At 46.3% G+C, this 22,298-nt stretch overlaps 1 protein-coding gene across 1 annotated transcript in view; it reads left to right on the top strand.

The window, feature by feature from the left end:
* Window positions 1–4,338: 4,338 nt before the first annotated feature.
* The window catches only part of LOC138480573 (uncharacterized), an 878,042-nt gene continuing 860,082 nt past the window's right edge, over window positions 4,339–22,298 (top strand). Inside the window, exon 1 of the mRNA XM_069612298.1 lies at window positions 4,339–5,472. Within this exon, the coding sequence (XP_069468399.1) occupies window positions 4,464–5,472 (1,009 nt within the window). The 5' untranslated portion in view covers window positions 4,339–4,463. The remainder of the gene's footprint in view (window positions 5,473–22,298) is intronic.

Genomic DNA, 22,298 nt, shown 5'->3' with positions numbered 1-22,298 from the left:
CAGCAAAAATCTGTGGAATTGTTACACAGCAGCCATAAACTAAAGTGCTAAAACTAACAACAAACTAGAGTGATGGCACAATGGCATCAGACAGTCATTCAAAACTTGCAATCCAACTTTTTTTTTTAAAAACAATTTATATTGGTTTTATACACACAAACATTCCACTTCACAACTGTGGATCAATATCAGCCTTAAACATTTCCATTTTCTAACTAATTTCACCCCTTCCAACTCCCTCCCCCCATTCTGGCCCACCTAGCACCCATCTTCCATATCCTCTTTCAAAATTACTTACTCTCCTCCTTTCAGTGTCGTCCTTTAAGAGTCTACTGTGAATCCTGTGCCCCCTGTTCTGAGATCCAAGATATACAGGGGTAGAGGAGCACTAACGCATTTAAAGTGTGAGTTCCAAAGAAGGAGAGTAATAATAGTGAGCTTCTAGAGCAGTAATAGTCATATGGGAAGTGTATATATGTCCTTCAGGTGCAAAGGGGCAAAAAAAGTCTCAAGGCCACTAGAGACGATGAGGAAAGAATAGACCAAAGCGTGACTTGTCATATGCTAACAAGTGGCCCCACTATGCACTCCCTAGGGATTCCCAACCTTTAGTTCAACTCGTGTTTTGAGTCAACCCGAATGGGTTGACACGGTATCAAATTCAGTTATTGAATAATGTTTCAAAATATATTCAATTCTAGGCTGTTGTTGCCCGTGTAAATATTAGATTACTGAAGTAAGGGTCTTCAATTGGCTCAAAACATTTAACATTCTCAACATAAATGAAAGAATACTTTCAAATTCAATCAGATTTTCAAATTATAATTAGGAAGACAAATGTCAGAAGGAAAAAACAATTTAACCAATAACAGTGGTACAAGTGTCCATATACATATAGAGAAACAAAAAATGATCTTCATTGGTACACTGTATTTCATTGTATAATTGTGTTGTGAGTTCCACACAGCTATACTGTACAATGTCCTGGACACAATTCTTCAACCAGTGTGTATTCATTTGTTTATATTAGGCTCCTATACAGATGTCATGATTGCCAACGCGTTTTGGATAATAAATCCTTCTTCAGGGCTTTTAGAGCCTATTGCTAGTTGTACACGACCAACTTGTGTGTCAGGATGTGTACCTGAAAGGTAACACAAAGAGACAGTATTTTAGAGGGGGTTGTGACTCACCAATATATGAATAATTGAGTGTACTGGTAATGTAGGTAGACTGACCTTAAGTCCTCTCCATTACGACATATAATCCTTGTTGACTGTATTAAATCCTCATACAGTTGGGGGAAAGGTGTGTGCTTACACTGCTCTGTGGTCTACAGCTCAGGCGCTGGATATGTGAATCACGGACTAGCTATGGAGACTGCCGGAACTGAAATCCTACAGAGTCTAGCTGGCCAGTATAAGTTCACATCAATAGTGTGTCTCGCGAGTCCAAGGACAGATCAAACTGTCTAAACCTAGAAGTTAAAGGAAAAGAGAACCTTTATCTAATCTAAGTGCTCAAACTGTTTTCAATACTGACCCTTTAATGTTAACATCACGTTAAAGGGTCAGTATTGAAAGTATTGGATGATGGTCGTGGGTGGGCACTATCTCGTGTAACACTGTCATGCGCTTGTATCCGTACTGCAGCGGCCACGCCGCATATGAACATTCGAGGAATCGAATCTATTGACAGTATTACTAAAGGTCAGATGCTTTATAATTATTTTAGTGTGCATGATAGTGCCACCTACTCGCATGCACTCATTACGGGTTGCATGACAGTGTTACACGAGATAGTGCCCACCCACGACCATCATCCAATACTTTCAATACTGACCCTTTAACGTTAACATCACTAATAGATGCATTAACAGCCCCCAGGCAAGTAGTATTACCACTCGCATATAATGAGCCCAAATTATTTGGTATACATGCATCATCACAAGTGACAAGTGTACTACTATTTTTTGGGAGAGGTCATACTAAAACATTATATGTTGATGAAACATACGCTCAATGAAAAACTTTCGCTCTCTGTTTTTTGTATGTCTGATTTTTATGTATGTGGGTACCCTGTCTTTTATTATACACGTGTTCTCAATTATGATGCTCAAAATGGTATGTCTCGATCGTTCTGTTAATACAATGAACTTGGACTATGTATATGAATTGCACCAAAGATGGTTATATGATTTGTCTAAATACACTAGGCCCTGAAGAAGGACTATTTAGTCCGAAATGCATTGACCATTGGATGTTGTTTTGCTTACACCAACATTTCTTTTGAAAATAAATGAATAAATTGATAACCTCAATAAGAATTATTTTCTAACTACACTATTAAGATATTATTATTATCTTTTGAGAAAAATCCCGATGGGATATTAGGATGTGCGGTCCAAACCGCAGGCAAAATTGCCTAGGTCTTTCTTTCATACAGTCTACTTTTTGTGCTGGCACACAGTAGCACAATTTCAGTGGGCTGCACCCCTGAAACAGTACTAGAGTAATATAAAATCTGCATTAAGAGTAAGATAAACAGCAGTGCCCGCTCTATTCTCAGCTTCTTCCCCAACCAGTTGTATATACCAGATTTATAGTCCGCAGTTATAATCAGCGAGCGTGGACACTTCCACAGCAGCAAGTATGTAAATAGGAAAAAAAGTGAGAAGCTGTACGCAAAATTTAGTTACTATATTCTGCGAAAAACAGCTAAAATGCGACTCGAATTTATATCTGGGCGAGCTGAAAGGGCTATAGTGGGATCGCCGGGGAGCAGACAGTGGGAATGATTGGGATCTTGAACACTTGAACAGCCACACAGAGTTCTTACCCACTCCGTGTTCCAATGGCTTATTCTTCTTAAGGATTGAATGCACGACTTGCTGATGGCCCGGCTTAGCAGGTGTGGCTTGTAGAGGCTTTTTTCCCCATCCCGGGGAGGCAAGTAATGGCGACTCGACACGGGCAGTGCCACCCCTCTCACCCGGCCTGCCCCGACTGCCTCTCTGTGCCTCTCCACGCCACTCTGCGGTGTTGGTGAGGTTTTGTATAGTAGCTCTGTCTTGGATAGAAAAGGGTAGTGAGTGAAAAAGACTCGGAATCATGTCAATTCTGTCCCGACGGCCTCTCTGCCGCAGAGTCTCTTGAAGGGGACCAGGAGATACGGAACAGAGATGCTGAAGCAAAAGGAAGGATGAAAGTTTATGCAGATCGCAGGAGGCACGCCAGACCATCCACCTTAGCACAAGGTGATGTGGTGGTTGTGAAACAAACTCGGACCAATAAAAGTGATGCTTTCTTTCATGAAGATCCCCTCATCATCACCACGAAGAAGGGCTCCCTCGTCACAGCTGAATGGGACCAGCGCCAAGTAACCAGGAACTCGTCGCGCTTTAAGAGATAAGAGATGGCAAAGATTCAGATGCATCAGGGCCAGATGAAAGAGAGCAGGATGGCCAGCTGGAAAGGCTAGAGGTGGGGGACCTTCGTCCACAGAGGGCCCGAACCAGACCCTGCAGACTCATTGAAGAAAGTGGCTAAAGTTATGTTGTCAGTGTTTAAATTGGGGGGGGGGGGGGGCTGTACTGTCGTGAAACGTAGCTAGTGTCAAGGGCGGCGGGATGAAGGAGTCGGGAGGGCAGTGACGGGGTAACAGGAAGGGAGATGATTGAAGGAGGAGGAGAATAAAGACGTTGAGTTGGGAGCTCCGTCTCTGCCTCTTTATTTCCCGCGATGCCCACTCTTAGGGCTGTCTGATCCCAGAGATTCCGGTAATGCAGAATACAGCCACCTTTACACCTCCTGATTTTTCACAAAAATTGTGCTATTTTTTTTACTTTCTCCCCCCTAAAATATTTGAAACCCCAATTAAATCTAATGGGAAAATTCACTTCTCCTGCTTTCTGTTACAAAATCTGCCTCCCAGCTGTGGCAAAATTAAATACCCTCTAAATTGAGGGTGACATTTGTATCTAAGGTGCAAAATGTCTATTCAGCTTAATGGGCTCAGGGTCGATGACAGCCCAGTGGGTTAATGGCCCTGCTCACAACTACTTTCAAAAATATCATCCAGGCCCTGCAAAATGTTGAGGCTTGGCACGCCCCTGAAGAAATGAAACGCAGGCCGTCAAAGAAATGCTAACTTCGCTTACGAACAACGCGGCTGTCTCTTGAAAAACACTATTACCTTCTCGGTTAGTTCGACTCAATCAGTGCATGCAAGGCACCTCCTCCGTCGTCTTTTTTTTTCTTTCACAGGCCCCAGTTTCCCGCCTGTCATTTCAGCTACTTTCACCGGACCTGACCGCAGGTCACTCCCACTGCAGGCTCCGCGGGCAGGGGCCAATGGAAACGCTCACTCGCTCGTCCTATGGGAGCCGGCGGTGACCGTCAGCGCTCCCGAGGGCGCAATTCAGAGTCTGGCGTGTTGTGGAGAAAGAGAACCGTTCTTAAGTCATGAATGTGGAAGACCCCACCATCCATGGTGTCAAGGCGGAGGAGGTTCCTGGCGCTTATTCGAAGGACGCGCCTGTAGGAACCACTGCTTTTATAATGGAGGACTCGAGTAAGTGTATGACAGAGGATGGCGCAAGCGCTTTTTTGGGCGACGCGGAAATTTGTAAGGAGGAAGGATGTGGACAGCGTGAAGTCGAGGCGGGATCTTTAAAGCAACAACAGGTGGTCGAAGGATCTAGATCTTTGGCATCTATGATCGAGGGAGCAGGCCATGCGAGACCAGCTACCATAGTAGCGGGAGCGGGTGGCGCTAGGGAGTTGGCAGTGGAAGTAGTTGGCCTTCGACCATGTGACGAGGCCGAGACTGGTCTAACATCCAGTGTTATTGATGGAACCCTCCCGAGTGACTCGCTCAGAGTTAAGGCCAGCCTGGGCGATTGTTCGCAGGACACAGTTTGTCCAGACACCTCCCTCGACGAGGAAGCCAGCAAAAACGAACATGATGGTCCTAGGGACTCCGCGACAGCGTGCCCAGTCCCCGAAAAGGATGTCCTTATGGACTTTGCGACATCTTGTCCAGTTACATCTCTTGCAGAGGAAGCCAGCAACCCCAAAAAGGAAGGCCCTAGACACTCTGCGTTCGAACCTGCACACCACAGTGCCTGCTTAATGGAAGGGACCAGTCCTGGCGGCGATCACCAAATAGAGAAAAGTGCGGATCCCAGTTTATTCGGGAACACTCAAGTCAGGGCGTCCTTGACAGTGGAGGCTGTGCGGAGACTGGTGGCCAAGCATCACTTCAGGAAGAGTGGTACAGTTCAGCCTGTGACTGGCCAGCTAACAGCACAGGTACCGACCCCTGGCTTCAGTGCACCAAAGGTGAATGTATCGGAAGAGGAGAATGATCCATCAGGACGCTGCTGCATATGTAATGATGAGCGCAGCTGGCACAATAATTTGCTGGTGTATTGTGATGGAGGACCTGCATGCAAAGTGGCTGTCCATCAAGGTGAGGAAATACGTTGTTCAGTTAACACCCCCTCCTAGTTTTTTTGTTTTAATGCCTTTTCTCTGTTCTGTTTAATACATGTTTGAGGTTTTCCAACATTACAACACACATAAGAATTGTAGTACAATTCGAATTACGACAGGGAGGTAAATTAATATGGAGAGAAACAGAACAGGATAACTGGAATACACAGTGTTACAAATGAGCTACGCTATTGTTATGGATCATGTCGGAACAGTCGATGCATAAATTAACGTATTTTTTTAACAATCCTTAATGTAAAACAAAACAATTATTGTTTGTAACCATGTATGTTTAAGATGCACAGATAGCATTACAGTGTATGCCTTATTCATGTTTTGGTTGATTCTGTTTACTGCCTGAATATAGAAATGTATAATGGACACCAAACAGTAAGAGTTTGCGAAGATAATGTTTGGGGGATGGGAGGAGAGTTGGAGGTAGAAATGTCACCTATCTGGTTACACAGGTGAGGAGGTAACGTGTGTCAGGGGTGCAACTAGGCTAACATTTCGGGGGACTAGCCTTTCACATGTTGGGAGAAGGGCTAACTTCAGAGACGGGGTGGAGGAGTTCAAACATGTGGGGCATCTAATTTCTCTACACATTCTAAAGACTCTTCTGGTAAAGCTTCAATGTTAAAAGCAGTTAAGCCTCCCCTTCACTTATGAAACAAGCCACTTAAGGACTGCTGTGAGAATGAGCTGTTCCCTCTAACCATTCCCCTGACCTGCAAGTGCTAACATCAATTACCTAAAAATGTATGCAAACAAATGTAGTTGCTAACAAATTCTTTACATCCGTAACTGCCGGCCCTTTGTCAACCTTATCGTCTGTGTCCTGTCTGCTGACTTCTGTGTAGGTGAGCCAGGTCAAGTACATATATCCCAACATTTCGGGAGCTATGTTTTTGCCATGCAGCTTGCCTTTGAGGAACCTGGTGTCCACTGCCGCCCCTCGCGTCTTTACGGTACAGTGATACTACATAACTTGCATGTCATCTGCATATAGGGAAAGTGCGTGTGAATCATAAGCTGCTTTAATACAGTAGCCCAAAAAGGCCTCGGGACCATCAACCGGGGGCCACTCATTCAAAGTTTCCGTTCCTTGTGCAGGAAATTTTGAACCTGTTAGAGAAAGGTGCTATAGAACCAGTACCTGTAATCCCCAAGAAGGAAGGAAGGAGGATTGAGGCCCATCTTGGACTTGAGAGATTGAAGTTCCTCAGGAAGGACAAGTTCAAGATGGTCACCCTTTCTCATACCTTTCAGTCCCTCCAGATCCGGCATTGGATGGTGTCATTGGACCTTCAGGGTGCTTACTTTCATGTTCCTATCTATCAGAAGCACAGAAAGTACCTGACCTCTGCCTGAGGGTTTTCCCCAAGCTGATGGCGGAGGTGGCATCGAGTCTCAGGAGAGGGGGGATTCACATCTACCTACCCCTACCTGGACGATTGGCTGATCAGGACACGTTCTCCGGACTCAGTACATTTCACTATCACCTGCCACTCTCTCCACAGACCTGGGCTTCTCCCCAAATTACAAGGAGTCCCACATACTATCAAAGGCTCCAGTTCATCGGAGCAGTCTTGGATGCGTCCTTGGCTGGAGGGGGACAGATGGTCACCAAATTCCTGAGTGCCCAGCGTCTTCCGGCCTTCCACTTTTTAAGGTTGCGCAGCACCATGGCATGCTGCAATTTTCTGGTGCCACAGTCTCGCCTGAGAACGAGATCCCTCCAATGGGCTCTCAGGACACAGTGGTCTCAATTCTCAGGCAGGATGACCAACCTTTAGGTTCAAAGCATGAATGCACAGGATCTCCTGTGGTGGGCTTGCGAGGGCAATATTCGGAAGGGAGAACAGTTTTGGCCACCATAGCAGGAGATGGAAGTGGTTACGGATGCCTCACTCGAGGGATGCGGAGCCCAGGCCAACGATCTGACAGTGGATTCCATTGGAGTCCAAACTACACATCAATTTGTTGGAGCTGACAACGATCAGACTAGCCCCGAAGGCCTTTCTGCCCTCGGTATGGGGAAAGAATGTCCTGATAACGGACAACACAGTGGCCATGTACTACCTCCAAGGGAGGAGGAGTAAGGTCACTAACACTGTGCCAAGAGGCAGTGTAGCTCTGGTTCTGGGCAATTCAAGAAGGAATCTCTAGCGGCAGTTCACCTAACCAGAAAGGAGAACACGGCGTCGGACGGTCTGAGCAGGCGGAGTACAGTCCCCCACGAGTGGTAGCTAGCTCAGGAAGTCCTTCAAGAGATCGTCACCCTTTTAGGGAACGCCTCAGCTAGATCTGTTTGCATCCAGTGTCAACCGGAAGGGCAGGATGTTTAGCTCCAGGGAATTTCCCCAACTCCAGGGAATTTCCCCAAGAGGAGCTCTAGGGGACGCGTTTGTAGTGGACTGGGAGTTTTCACTCCTGTACTAGTTTCCTCCAGTCCCCGTCATTAGGAGGCTGAGAACGTTTGGGAAATCGGTGATCCTAATTGCTCCGGATTGGCCCAGGAGGATGTGTCCGTCTGCCCTCCAATTTATCTTCCGCAAAGAGAGGACCTTCTCTCATGGTTTCTGAGAGGTTGAGATACAAGGATTGGGACCTCCCGGAAGACCTGTTGGAGATTTTGCTTTTGGCCAGAAGGCCAGCAAGTAAGTCACTGTATCGATTCCGTTGGAACAAGTTCTGCAGCTGGTGCAGAGAGAAGCATGTGGATACTTTTCAATGCGATACAGTCCTACCCAATTTGGGGCTCCAGATTGGCACTTTTAAGGGTTACTTGGCGGTGGTTTATATTTTTAAGCACACGTCTGAAGAAACCTCTTACTTTAAGATGCTGCTAATTATTCAATTCTTAAATAGACTCGCAAATGTGTTCCTTCCAGTCCCATTTGTAGTCCCTGTTTGGGACTTGAATCTAGTATTAAAGTTCCTCATGTGTGCTCCTATTGAGCCTCTTCCCTCTTGTCCGTTGAGGCTACCGACACTGGTAACAATACTTTTGACGGCTGTAACATTTGCAAGCTTTATCGTGTGAGCCACCAATTTCTCTCTAAGAAATTAATAAAAATTCAGAATCCCTGCTGGTCCACCCTTGCCAGTGGCCTTATCTACACTTTTTTTTAATTTAATTGATTTATGCACTCCCATTTTTAATAATTGCTCAGTTTGGGGTCTTTGCAAAATATGTAAACTTGAGTCTGCTTTCAACACAGTTTGGGCAAAGACTTACCAACAGACTTTGTTTACTGAAGAAACAGATTTAAAACTTCCATTATTGGGAATTTGGCCAAATCGACTAATTTATTCAGCATCCAATTCTCTTCTGAAGTTCTTTGTGAAATCTGTATCCGTCAATGTTTTTTCAAATGCGCACAGGTGGCTGCTGCCATTGTCTCTTCTTGCTTTGTTTAAAAAAAAAAAACACACACTTTGGAAATTCTGTTTGATGTATTGCTGTGTTGGGCCTAGATTCTCCCTGTTCTTTGTCTGTTGAATATGCAGAGGATGTTAATCTAGATTTTTTTTTCCCACCTACTTTTTAAAAAAAACAAAAATATTGTTACACTGGCTCCATGTTCTGCACAGAGATGGTGTGTGCCAGGCTGCCCCCTTCTTGGCTCCTGCGGACATAGACCTTCCCCAGCAGGTGTCATGGAGCAACGAATGGATGGATAACTAGGCTCCTGTTCGCTGGGTAGGTGTGGGAAGATGGGCTAATGGTAGTGTGTTTGGGTAGGTGTGGGGGGACTTGAGATAAAGGAAAAAAGCATATAAACAGTACCCGTCCACCACTTTGTAATTTGCAATGCCCCACAAAGTGCTTCCGTATATTGATATGCACTGCTCCTATCGTTACCTAGACTTTTCGGCATTTACCTTCATAAATGTCAGGTGACTCCTGAAGGGTGCGGGAATTTATTTTGTCTGACGGACAGTGGTTGAAGTAGTCTTAGTTTGAGCTTAGTTCTCACTGCATCTTTGGGGCTTGTTTTGAAATAAGAGTTACAAATTTAGCTTTGTTCAGCCTGGACCAAGGCAAACGCTTTCTGTAACTCATACGCAGTATCATAGTTCTAAATCGTTTTGGTTGAAAAGGTCAAGGGGGGGGGGGGGGAAAGCTAAATGCACATTTGGTGCGCATCCGGCATGGTAAAAAGACTGTAGCCCATAATACCAAAATACTGAACAATAGTTGCAGCGGTGTCCCCCCCGCATACATTAAATGCACATCGGGGGACAAACAACCAAAATCTTGACTTACAAATTGCAAACAAGTGGGCTTCGCAATTTTGTAACACAAGCTTTTGTGATTCGTTTTTTCAGCATAGTTCTGTTTTTAAATACGTAGTTCAGTGTCCATCACTTACTGCATCTGTTTTTGCTGGCTTCTAGACATAGCCTTCTAGTGCACAGCCTTGCAGCCTTTCCCCAGAAGGTAAAGCCCCCGTTGCAAACTACAGTACTACTACAGACCGCAAGATCCTCTCGGGAGGGAGGATGAGGAGTGTTTAGGCCGAAAATCGAGTACGAGATCCAGTGTCTGCTCCAGGTCAGAATCCTCTATTGAACCATCGGGAAAAACAAATCAAAGGAATCTATGATTGAGTCCACCTTTTGTAAAATAACAGATTTATTACATGCAAATACGGCTGGGAGGGTCAGCCAGCGCAGTAGAACTGGAAAAACGTAACTCTCTTGACACGCCCATATTAGTTTACAGTTTTTATAGAGAAAAAACACAAAACATTTGTTGTAAATATCAAGTGCATGTTAAACCCACACTCCCCATTGGCTAACCCCTGTACAGAAATCTGAAGACAATCTATACACACCAAACCCATTGGCCAATAACCTAGCCATGATCATTTAAACGCTGCCTGCAGATGACCCAATTGTGTAGTCCGCACACAATAATCACTTTTGATTGGACAACATTGATACTACTGTTGCTACAATGGCCTTTTCCCACTAGCCAGGATAACTTCATGATGTGTATGCTCCTTGAGACGACGCAATCCCGGAGCGAGTGTGAACGGTGAACCCTGTGCCAACAAAATGGACCCATTACTACTTTCTCATGAGACCAGACAACTTGGCATCCTTTAGCGATTCTCGGACCTTGCAGCTGCATATTTGGCAACATCTCCTGTGACTCCTGTCTTGAAACATATTGCTTTACTAGCGCACATCCTCCCATATCGCTCTTGGAAACCAGGTGGCTGTATTAAAAAAAAAAAACACAGCCGAGATACTGCTCTTGAGGACTAGATTCTGATTTATTTGATCATTTAGCCTGTTGGCTGCAGTTTCAATAGTCCTACCGCTTCTCATTGGGAGCTGTATAACCACATCAATACCCTGACTGGGTCGTGCATCTAATCCTTGTTAACGCCAAAATTTGTCCTCAACTGCCATTACATTTATCTAATGTTGGCAACAAAGAGAACAGACCCTTTATTATAGGTTTTTGAAAAAATCGTGATATGGAACATGGAGGAATTAATTACATGAGCTGCATACTGCTTTTCTCACGACTTTCAGAATGTGTCTTATCAACGCAGAACAGTCTGCTTCGTCTCTCGCTTGTACGTCCCTAATTCATTGGGTTGCATGCCTAATTTCTTGCTTGCACATTCTCGCTCCACCTAGTCATGTGCTCAGTCTTTCTGTACTCCCATCTCTGCCTTGCCTTATGGTCCCTGCATTTTATTGCAATGCTTATATTTCCCGCTTCCCTTTTCCAACAAACATGGCTGTCTGTCTAATGCCTCATCACATGGTTCGTGGTTACCTTTCTAGTGGTTTTTACTTTTGACAATTGGGTGGAGCGTTAGCCAGAACTGATGCATTAGATAACAGCTAGGGAGAAATGGCATACGAGGGACACAAATCTTGTAGGTGTTTGGTTATTTATACACCCATTGACTTTACATGGGCGTGCTAATCCCTATGGTCATTCCCACTCACTTCCTGCCCGCCCAAAACGCATCCCCCCGGGACCTTTTAATCTAGTTGTATCCAGCCCTCCCCTCAAACATTGTGCTCGGTGTGCCTGCGTCTTTTTTTCAAAGCAGTCTTTTGACAGTGACTTAATTAGAGCTGTAAAAGCTCTACTGGTGTTATAGAAAAGACTTAAAGAGGTCTGCCTTCGGCCACTAAATTTATAAGCACTATGTGTGTCCTTCACTGAAGTCCTATTAAAATGAGCATTGGCAAAGTCAACAGTTTTGGATTTTGTATGAAGAAGTATTGGGCATTTGTCAGACAGATTGGGCATTTGTCAGGCACTGATATTGTTTGACCAGGTATTCACACTTGTTTGTAGCTCGTACCATAGATGGTCAGTTAATACCACTATGGCAGTGTCCGGCAAATGCCTTTCCTATGCCTACACAAAAACCAAAACTGTTGGCATTGCCAAGCCTTATTTTCATGGTGGCTCGTCTATACATTTTACTTCCACAGCTGGGGCCTGTCCAAGATAGCAGCCGAATAAGACGTAAGGGTAACCGCACAGCAGACACACAGGACCTGGTCTTTTCTCTTTTTGCTGATGGCCTTGTCCCACCAGATGACCTAAATCTTGATGTCTCTGGCGCAGACCAATCCTGGCAAATATTAATTATTTTGGTCACTAGAAGATTCCTCTTTCTAGCTGTGCATTGTCATTTTTGTAATCATTTGTATCTCTTCATCTTAATTTTGGGCTATATTTTAATTTGCACTTATCTATCAATGATCGTGTTCTGTCTCTCTACTAATTTAGCAGGTTCCAGTTGTGCTTCTGTTAATTTGAATTTCTATGGAGATAACTGATGCTTGCATTGTCAACAGAATTGGGTCGGCGAGCATTTGTTGAAAATGATTTGCCATTTGATGATTGATTTTGTTCTTCTTGCAAAGTGTTGGCTTCAGCAGGATTCTCCAAATGTGCTTGTTTGTATAATATTTGCAGCGGGTTTCTGCTTGTCGTGTCCTGTCCATGTTGTTTCATCTATTGTTCTAATTGCTCTATTGGTGACCTGTGAGTTCCTTTATCTCCTGCTATGGGCCAGTCATCAGGACGAGCATTTTCACAAATATGTACAGGAATTTGGGTCCATGGAAGGGGCACAGCACTTACCGTGGTTTGCGTATATTAGAGCCCAGGTTAAAGGGGTAGTTCGGTCACAAATTGTATTGGCTCAATCGATCTGGCATGTATTTTAGATCGTACATCGTTTGTAAAACAAATTCCAATGCAACTTACCTGTGATGTTCTCACTTTAAAGGAATGGTTCGGTCACATTTTTTTATTGTCCCTACGGGTCGGCCATGTGTTTTTAAGCCTTAGTCGCTCGATTTTAGAAAGATTTCCTATGGACCTTACCCGTGTTTTCGTCCATTAAACGCACGCGAAAACAGGCACCAGAGTGCTGCCGTTTTGTGGCCCCATCGCCCTGGCTGACCTGCTTTTGCGGCACTAAATCATATCCCCCGCCCCTAAGCCTGACATTATCAAAACATTCATATTCCCCGCCTCTCTCCGTGACGTTACTGTGCTGCGTAGGCAAACGCGCCCAGTCGTCTTCTACGCGACTTCCCACAGAACCTGGAAACCAACACAGATCAACTCACAACACAGCGCGCCACAATTCGGAATATGACACTGTACTTTAAAATCAAACAGCAATGCGGTACATTTGGTAAAGTACATTTATTTGACATTATATGTTAAGAGAATATTCAGCAATTGCACATTAAATCGGAATGGAAGTTTTTTTCTTTTCTCTCGATCCGCAAATCCGGAAAAGTTTATCGTGAGTCACGCGCTGTTCCTTTATGGTACACAGGGTGTTATTTTCGTCAAAAGAAGCACTTTGGACGCACGGTGAACCGCAAGGCTGTTCCATCAACTAGGCACTAGGCTACCGTAAAGGTCGATATGTTGCTTCTAGCTGCTAGTACTGCATAAGGGCATATGGGCCCTTGGCGATCGTCCCATAAGATAGTCAATGTAGTGCAGTTGTTTACAAGAAGCTGCAGCTGGCGATTGAAGAAGCCATTGGCCGGGGTCTGGAATAGGTGGCAGTCGCAGTACGGTAGGATGTACCTGTTTAGAAAACATAAAAATTGAAATTAGTCTCACCAGCCGATCTTTATTACTATTATTCATTTTATTTATTACGGGCGAGCTGAAAATATTTGCTTGCGAGGATAGTGCAATGGAGTATGTTTGGCTCTAAAAGCAATGCGAAAACTAACGAAATAAATCGAGGGAAACACACAAACTAATTTTTTTTTACTGTTGAACCACTGAGAAATGACTGTTTGTCTACATGCGTGTCGAATGAGCACATGCATGCCCATGTGCCCGGTAGAAAGATGATCCCACAAATGTTGTACTTGCTCTTCATTCATTCATTCCGGTATAAAAGCGTCTAAAGAGTTACTTACATTATATTTGCCATTTCCATTGTATCTCTGCGTAATGTAGTCCGTAAATCCCACTGTGTTCGTGCCAACGATTTTTCATATACTGAACTAACATGAAACTCGGTCTAGTTTCAGAATTTTCAGCCTTATCGTCTCTTACGTTATTGCCCCCCGCCTTCAAATGAAGTCCTTTCGGCATGGTCCCTGTCTCTCAAGGTAAAAAAACAATAGAACCTTATACTGCCAGTGCGATTCGCGGGCCTCTTCAGCCCGCAAGCAAAAAATCAAAGCCGCTGACATTCACTCTGCATGAGCGTACATTCCTACTTTGCAACATCCCGTGTAAAGCCATCTGTGAGAACTTGGAATTTTCGACTCCATCTTTGTACTAGGCCTCAATGTGCAAATGCAAACTGTCTTCTCTCCCATCTGCAACGCCTCGCTTGGCGCGTTCTAAGGCCCCCAATTTTGTCCTCGTTGTCCGCGAGCTTTGCAGCCCTAGAGAACCATAACTATGGAGACATTATACTTTCCCTGACCTTCCCCCAAAAAGTCAAAGTACCCGAGGAGTTGAGTTGAAAGTAAGATTTATTGTTTATTTGTTTTATTTGCAATACGCAAGCCTCCCCTCGGTTAACAGTGCCCAGCATTTACATGAGATTGCGAAACTTAGTTACAGCAACAAAAATATATACATACACATATTCACAAGTTCAGCGATATGAGGTGAATAGAGAGAGAAGTCAAAGATGACACCCATGTTGTTCGCCACCCAGGATGGTGAATGGAGGGTTTAGGGTTAGCATACTTGGTATGCACACTGTACAATAACATTATTTTCAAAAAGACAATCAGATTACAATGATTTATTTAAACCGGGATTTGAACTTCTCAACGAACTCTGCTTTGGGTGGACATGGCACAGTGGCAATGTTTGGTGGCAATGCATCAGTGCTCTGCACAGAAACGCTTAAAATTCCATATCTGTGCTTCTCTAGTACACTAACAATAAGGCCTTTAACAAAGTCGAACTCCATTTCCTCATATACTGGTTTCACCCCCCATTTCTTACTTCTTTTTCCAAAGGTCGTAGTGTAGCGAGGCATCCCTACATTTCCCGTAGTCCTAGACTGTTCACGGCCCACATTCTCGTTATGGGCCAAGGCCGCTAGTAGAGTCCTATGTTTCATGCCCTGTAGGCTGAAATGCAATTGCTTTGGCCTGTACTTTAGGCACATATTGTGGAACATCTCCAATTCTCCTGTGTGACAGAATTCTGTCAGTCCCCTCAAATCTCTTGATAGTTTTATTGAAAACAGTCTTCTCAATGGCTTTGTGTGTAGGTGAAGATGCAATCAACCACTTCTTCTTCCGTGCCTCCTCTGGCCATGTTCACATTGGTGGAAATGTTGGTTTTCTGTCCAGCGGTGAACGTTGATACAGTGGTGCATCAGTGACCACCATTTTTCAAGTAGGATTTCCACTGACCCTTCACAAGTTTTGGAGTTTCACCAAAGATGGTTGCTGATAGACTGGGACCACTGTGAAATACTTATGTTATTAAAAAAGTTTATTTTTGATCGACACACCAGAGAAAAGTACATTACAACATATTCTTTCATGACACTTTGTGCAGCTCATTGATCTTCTCCTCCCCCATCATCAACCCCATTCCCGTCCCCCCTTAGTTAACATCCAAATCTTGCTCCTCGGTCCGTTGTATCATCTCCGTGCTCCTTGCCGTTAGAGCGTTTGCTACCGCTTGTGGCTTAAAAGTTAGTGCTGGATAGCTCTGGTCATAGTCTATTACAGGCGACCAGATGTTCGTGAAGCGGTGAAGGAGGCCTCTGTTTGCCGCCATGATCTTTTCTGCGCCAAAGATGTCCCAAAGTTTCAGCCACCATAGGATCAGCAGGGGTCCCTCTGGCGATTTCCACTGTTCGTGCCACTGTGATTTTAGCGGCCAGGAGGAGGTGAGTGAGGAGGGTGGCACTTCTACCCGACCTTGGGTCTATGCCTGGAAGCGGGGCTCCTAGTAGGATTGATTCTGGCTCCAAGGGCAGCTTTATCCCAGTTATGTCTGCTATGGTGGCGATGCATTGGGCCCAGAAGTTTGCAACCACTGGGCAGGACCACCACATATGGATGAACGATCCCTATAGGCTGCATCGATGCCAGCATCGAGGGTCCAAGGCTGGGTTGATATGGTATAGTCTAAGTGGCGGGTAGTACCATCTTAGAAGTAGTTTATGGGCACACTCCCGATTAGTGATGCAGAAGGAGGAGGCCCGCGTGCGAGACCAAATGTCTGACCAAACCTGGTCTTCTATTGGGTGTCTTAGGTCTGTTTCCCATTGGTTCATGTAGGTTGCTCTAGCGACCAGGAGATTCGTCCGCAACAGCTTGTACATCGCTGAGATGCGCCCTCGGTGTGGGGGATCTGCGATGTCAGCTCTGTAGGGTCTAGATCTCGGGTCGCTGCCTCGCGCGTTGTTGGATGGGAACACCAATGCCTCAGTTGCACGTATGTGAATCTGTCTGTTTCCGCCAGGTCAAAGGTGTTTTTGCATTGTTCAAAGGTGAGTGGTTGATTCCTCTCAGAGAGCTGGCTTAGGGAGCTGAGGCCGCCGGCGATCCAGTTCTTAAAGTTCACTAGGTGGGTTCCTGGGGAGAACGCTGGGTTATGAAATACCGGGGAAGCTGGGCCTAGGCCTCTAGATTACGAGTCCATTCCCAAGCTTTTACAGTCTGCCTAGTGGAAGAGAGGATGTTCGGCCACGCTCTTCGGAGGACGGGGGAAAGGTGCAGGAGGAAGCGGAGAGGGAGGGGTAAGCTGGATTGTTCAATCTCGACCCATCTAGGTCTGTTCGAGGTTATCGTCCAGCCCACAGTGTGAGCCAGCTGGGCTGCGATCTGGTATTTCTGGAGGTCTGGGACTCCTAGGCCTCCCAAGTTCGGATTGCTCAGCATTGTCTTGAGCGGGATCCTTGACTTTTTACCTTTCCAGATGAAGCGTAGTACCTTCCTTTTGGAGGCGCAATAGTGGGGACCGGGGGATTAAAACTGGAATGGCCGAACAGGTGTAAAGCAGGCGTGGAAGGATGTTCATTTTACATGCCGCTATGCGGCCCAGTAGTGAGATCTCCTGCGAGAGCCAGCGAGTGAGGTCCTCCTCCAAGGTCTTGAACAGTGGTTGAAAGTTTGCTTGGTAGGTATCCTCCGGTCGGGCTGTGATCTGTACTCCTAGGTAGGGGATGGACTTTTCGCTGAGCTGGATCGGGCCAGAGGGCTCTGAAAGAATCCTTATCTTCCTGCTCCAGTCTCACCCCCAGGGCTGATGATTGGGTGGTGTCCGATATGGTTAATAACACATCATCCGCATATAGTGCTATTTTATGTTGAGTGGGGCCTACTTGGAGGCCTTTGATTCTGGGGTTCAGTCGGATCCTTTGGGCCAGTGGCTCCATAACCAGGGTGAAGAGCAGGGGAGACAAGGGGCATCCTTGTCTGGTGCCGCATGATAAGGGGATCGGGTTAGATAGGAAGCTGTTAACGCGGAGCAAGGTCTTCGGTGATTGGTAGTTCGCTAAGACGAGTTTCTAAAATGTGGGTCCAAAGTGAAAGGACTCTAGGGTGAATCGGAGGAATGACCAATCTACTTTGTCAAAGGCTTTAGTCGCATCTAAAGCTAGCACAGCCAATTTACGTGCATCTCGTTGAGTGACTTCGACCAGGTTTAGGACCCTGCGGACGTTATCTGCAGCGGATCTATTCAGTACGAATCCTGTCTGGTCTGGGTCGATGATGTCCGGGAGCACTCTCGCTAATCGGTTGGCCAAGACCTTTGAGTAAATGTTAGCGTCCAGGTTTAGTAGAGAGAGAGGTCTATACGCTTGATGTCTCTGGGGTCTTTTCCCGGTTTCAGGGCGAGAACCGTGATCGATTCCTGCATGGATGAGGTGATGGACCCCGAGGTAGCGAAAGAGTTAAAGAGCGATGTGAGGGGGGGTCACCAGCTGCGAGCGAAAGACTTTGTAAAAGCGGGTCGAGAATCCGTTTGGACCCGTGGCCCTTGGTTTGAGACTTTTGATGACATTATCGACCTCTTTGCTCCTGATCGGGGTCTCCAGGTCGTCTCGCACCTTCTGGGCGATCCGGGGAAGCGCTGCGTCTCGGAGGTACGAGAGCTGCTCTTCGGGTGATCTCGGGGAGGCTGTCATCGTGTCTGTGAGGTGAGTGACTGCGATGTGTTGCTTGTCTCCCTCTGCGAACTGGACTCTGCCCTGGGAATCGCGGAGGCCTAGGATAGAATTTCTTTTTCTAGTCTTTGCCAGTTTTTCCACCAGAAATTTGTTGGCCTTGTTCCCTTTAGCGTAGTAGCTCTGCTTAGTTCTGGCAAGTATCTGAGCCGTGTCCATGTGTTGGCCGGTGAAGTGTCCTCGCTCTTAATTTCTTTGAAGTAGTATTTGATGGCCTTCGCTACCACATCCCTTAATGACATGTCATTCAAGATCGGGTCGTATAGGGACCACTTGCGTTTTGGGAGCGGATCAGGGTCATGGGCTCTCAATGTTAGCATGACCGGGGCATGATCCGATAAGATTCTGGGACCTATGGTCACCTCATCGGTGTAAGCCAGGACTTGGTGGGGGGGGAAGGACGTCATGAGTTTCAGGCATCATCCAAGAGCTTGGTGACAATGCGGTTCTCTGGTGGTCTTGTTTTATAACCTCTCCAACGGGAGGGCAAACTGAAACAGGAGGGTGAACATGGATGTGTGTGGGGGGGCGGGGTTTTCTGTGCGGCCTTCTCCACGGCCAACAGGGCCAAAACTGTTTTCCCCGCCAACAGGGCCGGGGTAGAACCATTGAACTTGGTTCGCCTCCAAGGGTGAGCTGGTGACATACTCCTCGGAGTGGGGTGTGGGCCGCTCGGGGCCCGTGGCATAGTTGTGTTCCGCTTTAGTTTCGGGATCGGCTAGACCACGATAGAGGGGTATGACTGGATCATCGTATCTTCCGGCGTCTCTGTGCTTTAGACCAGGATTGTTGTTGCTGTCTTTGGAGTGATTGGTCCGGTACTTATGGTGGGAGATGAGGACTGGAGGAGAGCGAGGCTTCTGAGGAGTTTGGAGGCAAGATGGATTTCGGGTCCTCAAGATGGCTGATTTTGCGCAGGGTTCCCTGGTATGTGAATTGGAGAGTGGAAGGGAACAGCCATCGGTAGCGGATCTGCTGGCTTTGGAGGAACAGGGTCAAGGGCTTGAGGGCTCTTCTTTTCTGAAGGGTCATCAGGGAGAGATCCTGGAATATCTGAAGTGGGGTACCCATGAATGAGAGCTCGTCCTTGGTGCGGCTTATCGCCGAGATGGCCTCTTTGGTGGCGTAGAAATGGACTCTAGTGATTACATCCGCGGGGTGGGTTCGGTCCAGGACGAGTTGAGCTTTGTCCGTGAGCGGGAGAAGGGCCTGGAAAAAATTGCTTATATATTCTACTAGTTCTTTGTCTTGGACAGACGACGGGACCCCTCGGATGCGCAGGTTATTCCGTCGTGCCCTATTCTCCAGGTCCTCCTGCTTAAATTCGAGCACTTCGCTTCTAGTCTGGAGCGCCTGAATCTCTCGTCGCATTTCTATTAGCATTGTGTCATGGCTCTGGGTTAAGTCCTCGACTTCTCCTAGCCTCTGTTCGGCTTCTGTGAGTCGTTGGTCTGTCTGTTCTAGACGTGTGGTGAGCTCGGTCATGCAGGATCTAAACTCAGCTTTGATGTCCCGCATGAAGGCCACGATGTCCTCTTTGGTGACTAGCTTAGCTTGTTCTTCCGGGGCCTTCTGTGGGGTAAACCTAGGGGGATGGTCTGGCTTCTTTGCCTTATCCGGCGCTAGGAGCATGGTGGAAATGTCCGACGACTTGGGTGTTTTAGCGGGCTTCGACATCTTGCCAGTACAATCACCCTGGGGTTCCTTTCCGGATGGGTCACAAAGGGTAGGGGACTGCCCGCCGGGGAGCTGCTGTTTCAGGCTCTACACCGGGCTGAGATCCGGGATATCAGGGTGACGGTGGGCCGGGGCGCCCCAGGAATTCGCTAGGTGGCTGGGCCAGCGGAGGATCGAGGTTCAGGCTTCTATGGCCGCGTGTCCGGGTTCCTCTGTCATAGCTGGAATGGTGTTGGGGGAGGGGAAGCCGGAGTTCAGCTACTTATCAGGGACTCAGGTGATTCACCCCCGTTGGTCCTCAATTAGTGAGCGCCTCGGGGGGCCGAGCGCTTCGCTCCGCAGGGCCAATGCTTATGGGGGATGGGCTCACCTCTCTTTTGTCGCCGCTCTCGGATGTCGCAGTTCCTCCAGTCCTTGGTTCGGATCTGGCTCCGACGCTGCTCGCTGGTCAGCCACGGAGAGGGGAGCCCTTTGTTTTCACGGCTCTGTCCGCATCAGTACCCTGGAAATCTTCACCAGTGACGGCGCGAGGAATCTCTTCTCACGGCTCCACCTCCTCAGCAGGTCCCGTCCGCCATCTTGAAAACGTTGCTGCCGGACTGCGGGCGCGGGGGAATTCGATTCATTTCAGTGCTTAATCGGGGAATAATGGAGCCTTACTGCACATCGGCGAGTGCCCCAGTATATCAGCTTGCCATAGCTCCATCGGTCGATTTGATCAGTTTGCTAGGGGGTGATTAAATGCTAAATGTCTCGGGCGGAGGCCCTCAGGGAAGCAGCCGCATCGCTGGCGCTCCAGGCCACGCCCCCCACTGTGAAATACTTTTAAAACCTTTTTTTTTCTCTGCAGCTGAGATTTTCTTATTGATTGATTTAGCAATATGCCATGCGTCAAATTGATGTTTAATATGTGGGAACTGCTCTCTCATTGTCTTGGCAATTGAAACATGTCTGTCCATGGCTATGAGGTCGATGTGCATTCCCCTTAATTGTAGATATTGCAATGATTTTATAAATCCTAGTTTCTCCATGGCCACTGAGGATTTACATTGGGACACCTGCACGACCACCGAACTCACAATTTTCTTACTATCCATGTCCTGAAAGTGGTAGGTGCAGTACTTGGCAGAAAATCCAGGGCTGTCGCACTGTCCATCGCCGGCTAGCCTGAATCGTTTCCCTTCGAATGTACTTGCTAGAGACAATTGTTCAATTTTCCAAGCATCACTAATGGCCGGAAACAGATAATCATGTTGGTATTTGTAGTACTGTGTTTTAGAAATGAAATGGAGCCCAAAAAAACTGAAAGAAAGACTCTAACTTTCTAAAACTGGACCCACTAAAAAGTAAGGCAGCTGCACACAGTAGATTGCCTGCTGGCAGCTTCCCCAGCATCAGTTGTACAGACCATGAGAACGCATGATTTGATCTACAGGCGGCATGTATTTTGACGTTACTGCCTTGTTTTTGACGAGTCACATGAATCAATGGCTCCCCACATACTTCCCCTCCAACTGAATGCTCACATTTCAGCATACTTATAATATCCATCAAACAACTGTCGAATACTATGTATTTGCCCTCTTTCATTAGACTGTCATCCGGCGTGAAAGTTGTTTCGCACAGTGCCGTTGAGGACATAACAAATTTGAAAGAAATATCGCTGATATCAAGTTCTGATGCGTCGTTGGGTGCTGCTGGTTCATTCTGTCATTTCAACATCTCTTACTTCAGCATTGATGGGAGAACACAACAATGTCGACAGCTTTTTGGGTGGCATTTGTTTGGCGGGTGTAGATTGTGTGAATTGATCTGCGACTACTTCAGAGCTATCTTCAATACATTCATTATCATCTTCTTTTGGTGGTGCGGTCGAACTGTAGCAATGGTCCAATAAAACTTTACTGGATTCTCCGGACACATTCAATTCATGTTTTGGCCATTGGACATGAGCATCTCGAGTCTCAACATGCCGCGTCTGAATTAATAGTTCCTCCATAGTGTAAATGGTCTGGCAAGCAACATCTCTCATTTGCTGCACTGTCTGTGTATGTATAGTTCATACACCCATGGGTAACTAGAGGACAGATTGGAAAAGGGATGTTCATTTTAAACACAATATAAAGTATAGTACAATTGACAGGAACAAAAACATAATATAGTCCCCAACACAAAACCATTCCTAAAATTATGAACTGTTTGTAACTAACCTTATTTTTGTTTCTTTTCTTTGCAACTTTCTTGACTCGAACTTCAACATCTGCACGCTGTTGCTCCGATTCGTATGTCTTCCCTTCCTCTTGCGCTGCAACGACTATATTTTCTGAATCCGCATAGACCGCACGGAATGACGCTCCATCGACTCCCTGAAACATAGTACTTTCATTACTATGTATCACAATATTGAAAACATAAAACACACGTGAGGACGAACACACAG

The sequence above is a fragment of the Ambystoma mexicanum genome, chromosome 5p (genome assembly GCF_040938575.1).
Source record: "Ambystoma mexicanum isolate Mex_15411 chromosome 5p, UKY_AmexF1_1, whole genome shotgun sequence".
NCBI classification, from domain to species: domain Eukaryota; kingdom Metazoa; phylum Chordata; class Amphibia; order Caudata; family Ambystomatidae; genus Ambystoma; species Ambystoma mexicanum.
The sequence above is the reverse complement of the archived record's forward strand: the minus strand, read 5'-3'. Positions and strand labels throughout refer to the sequence as shown.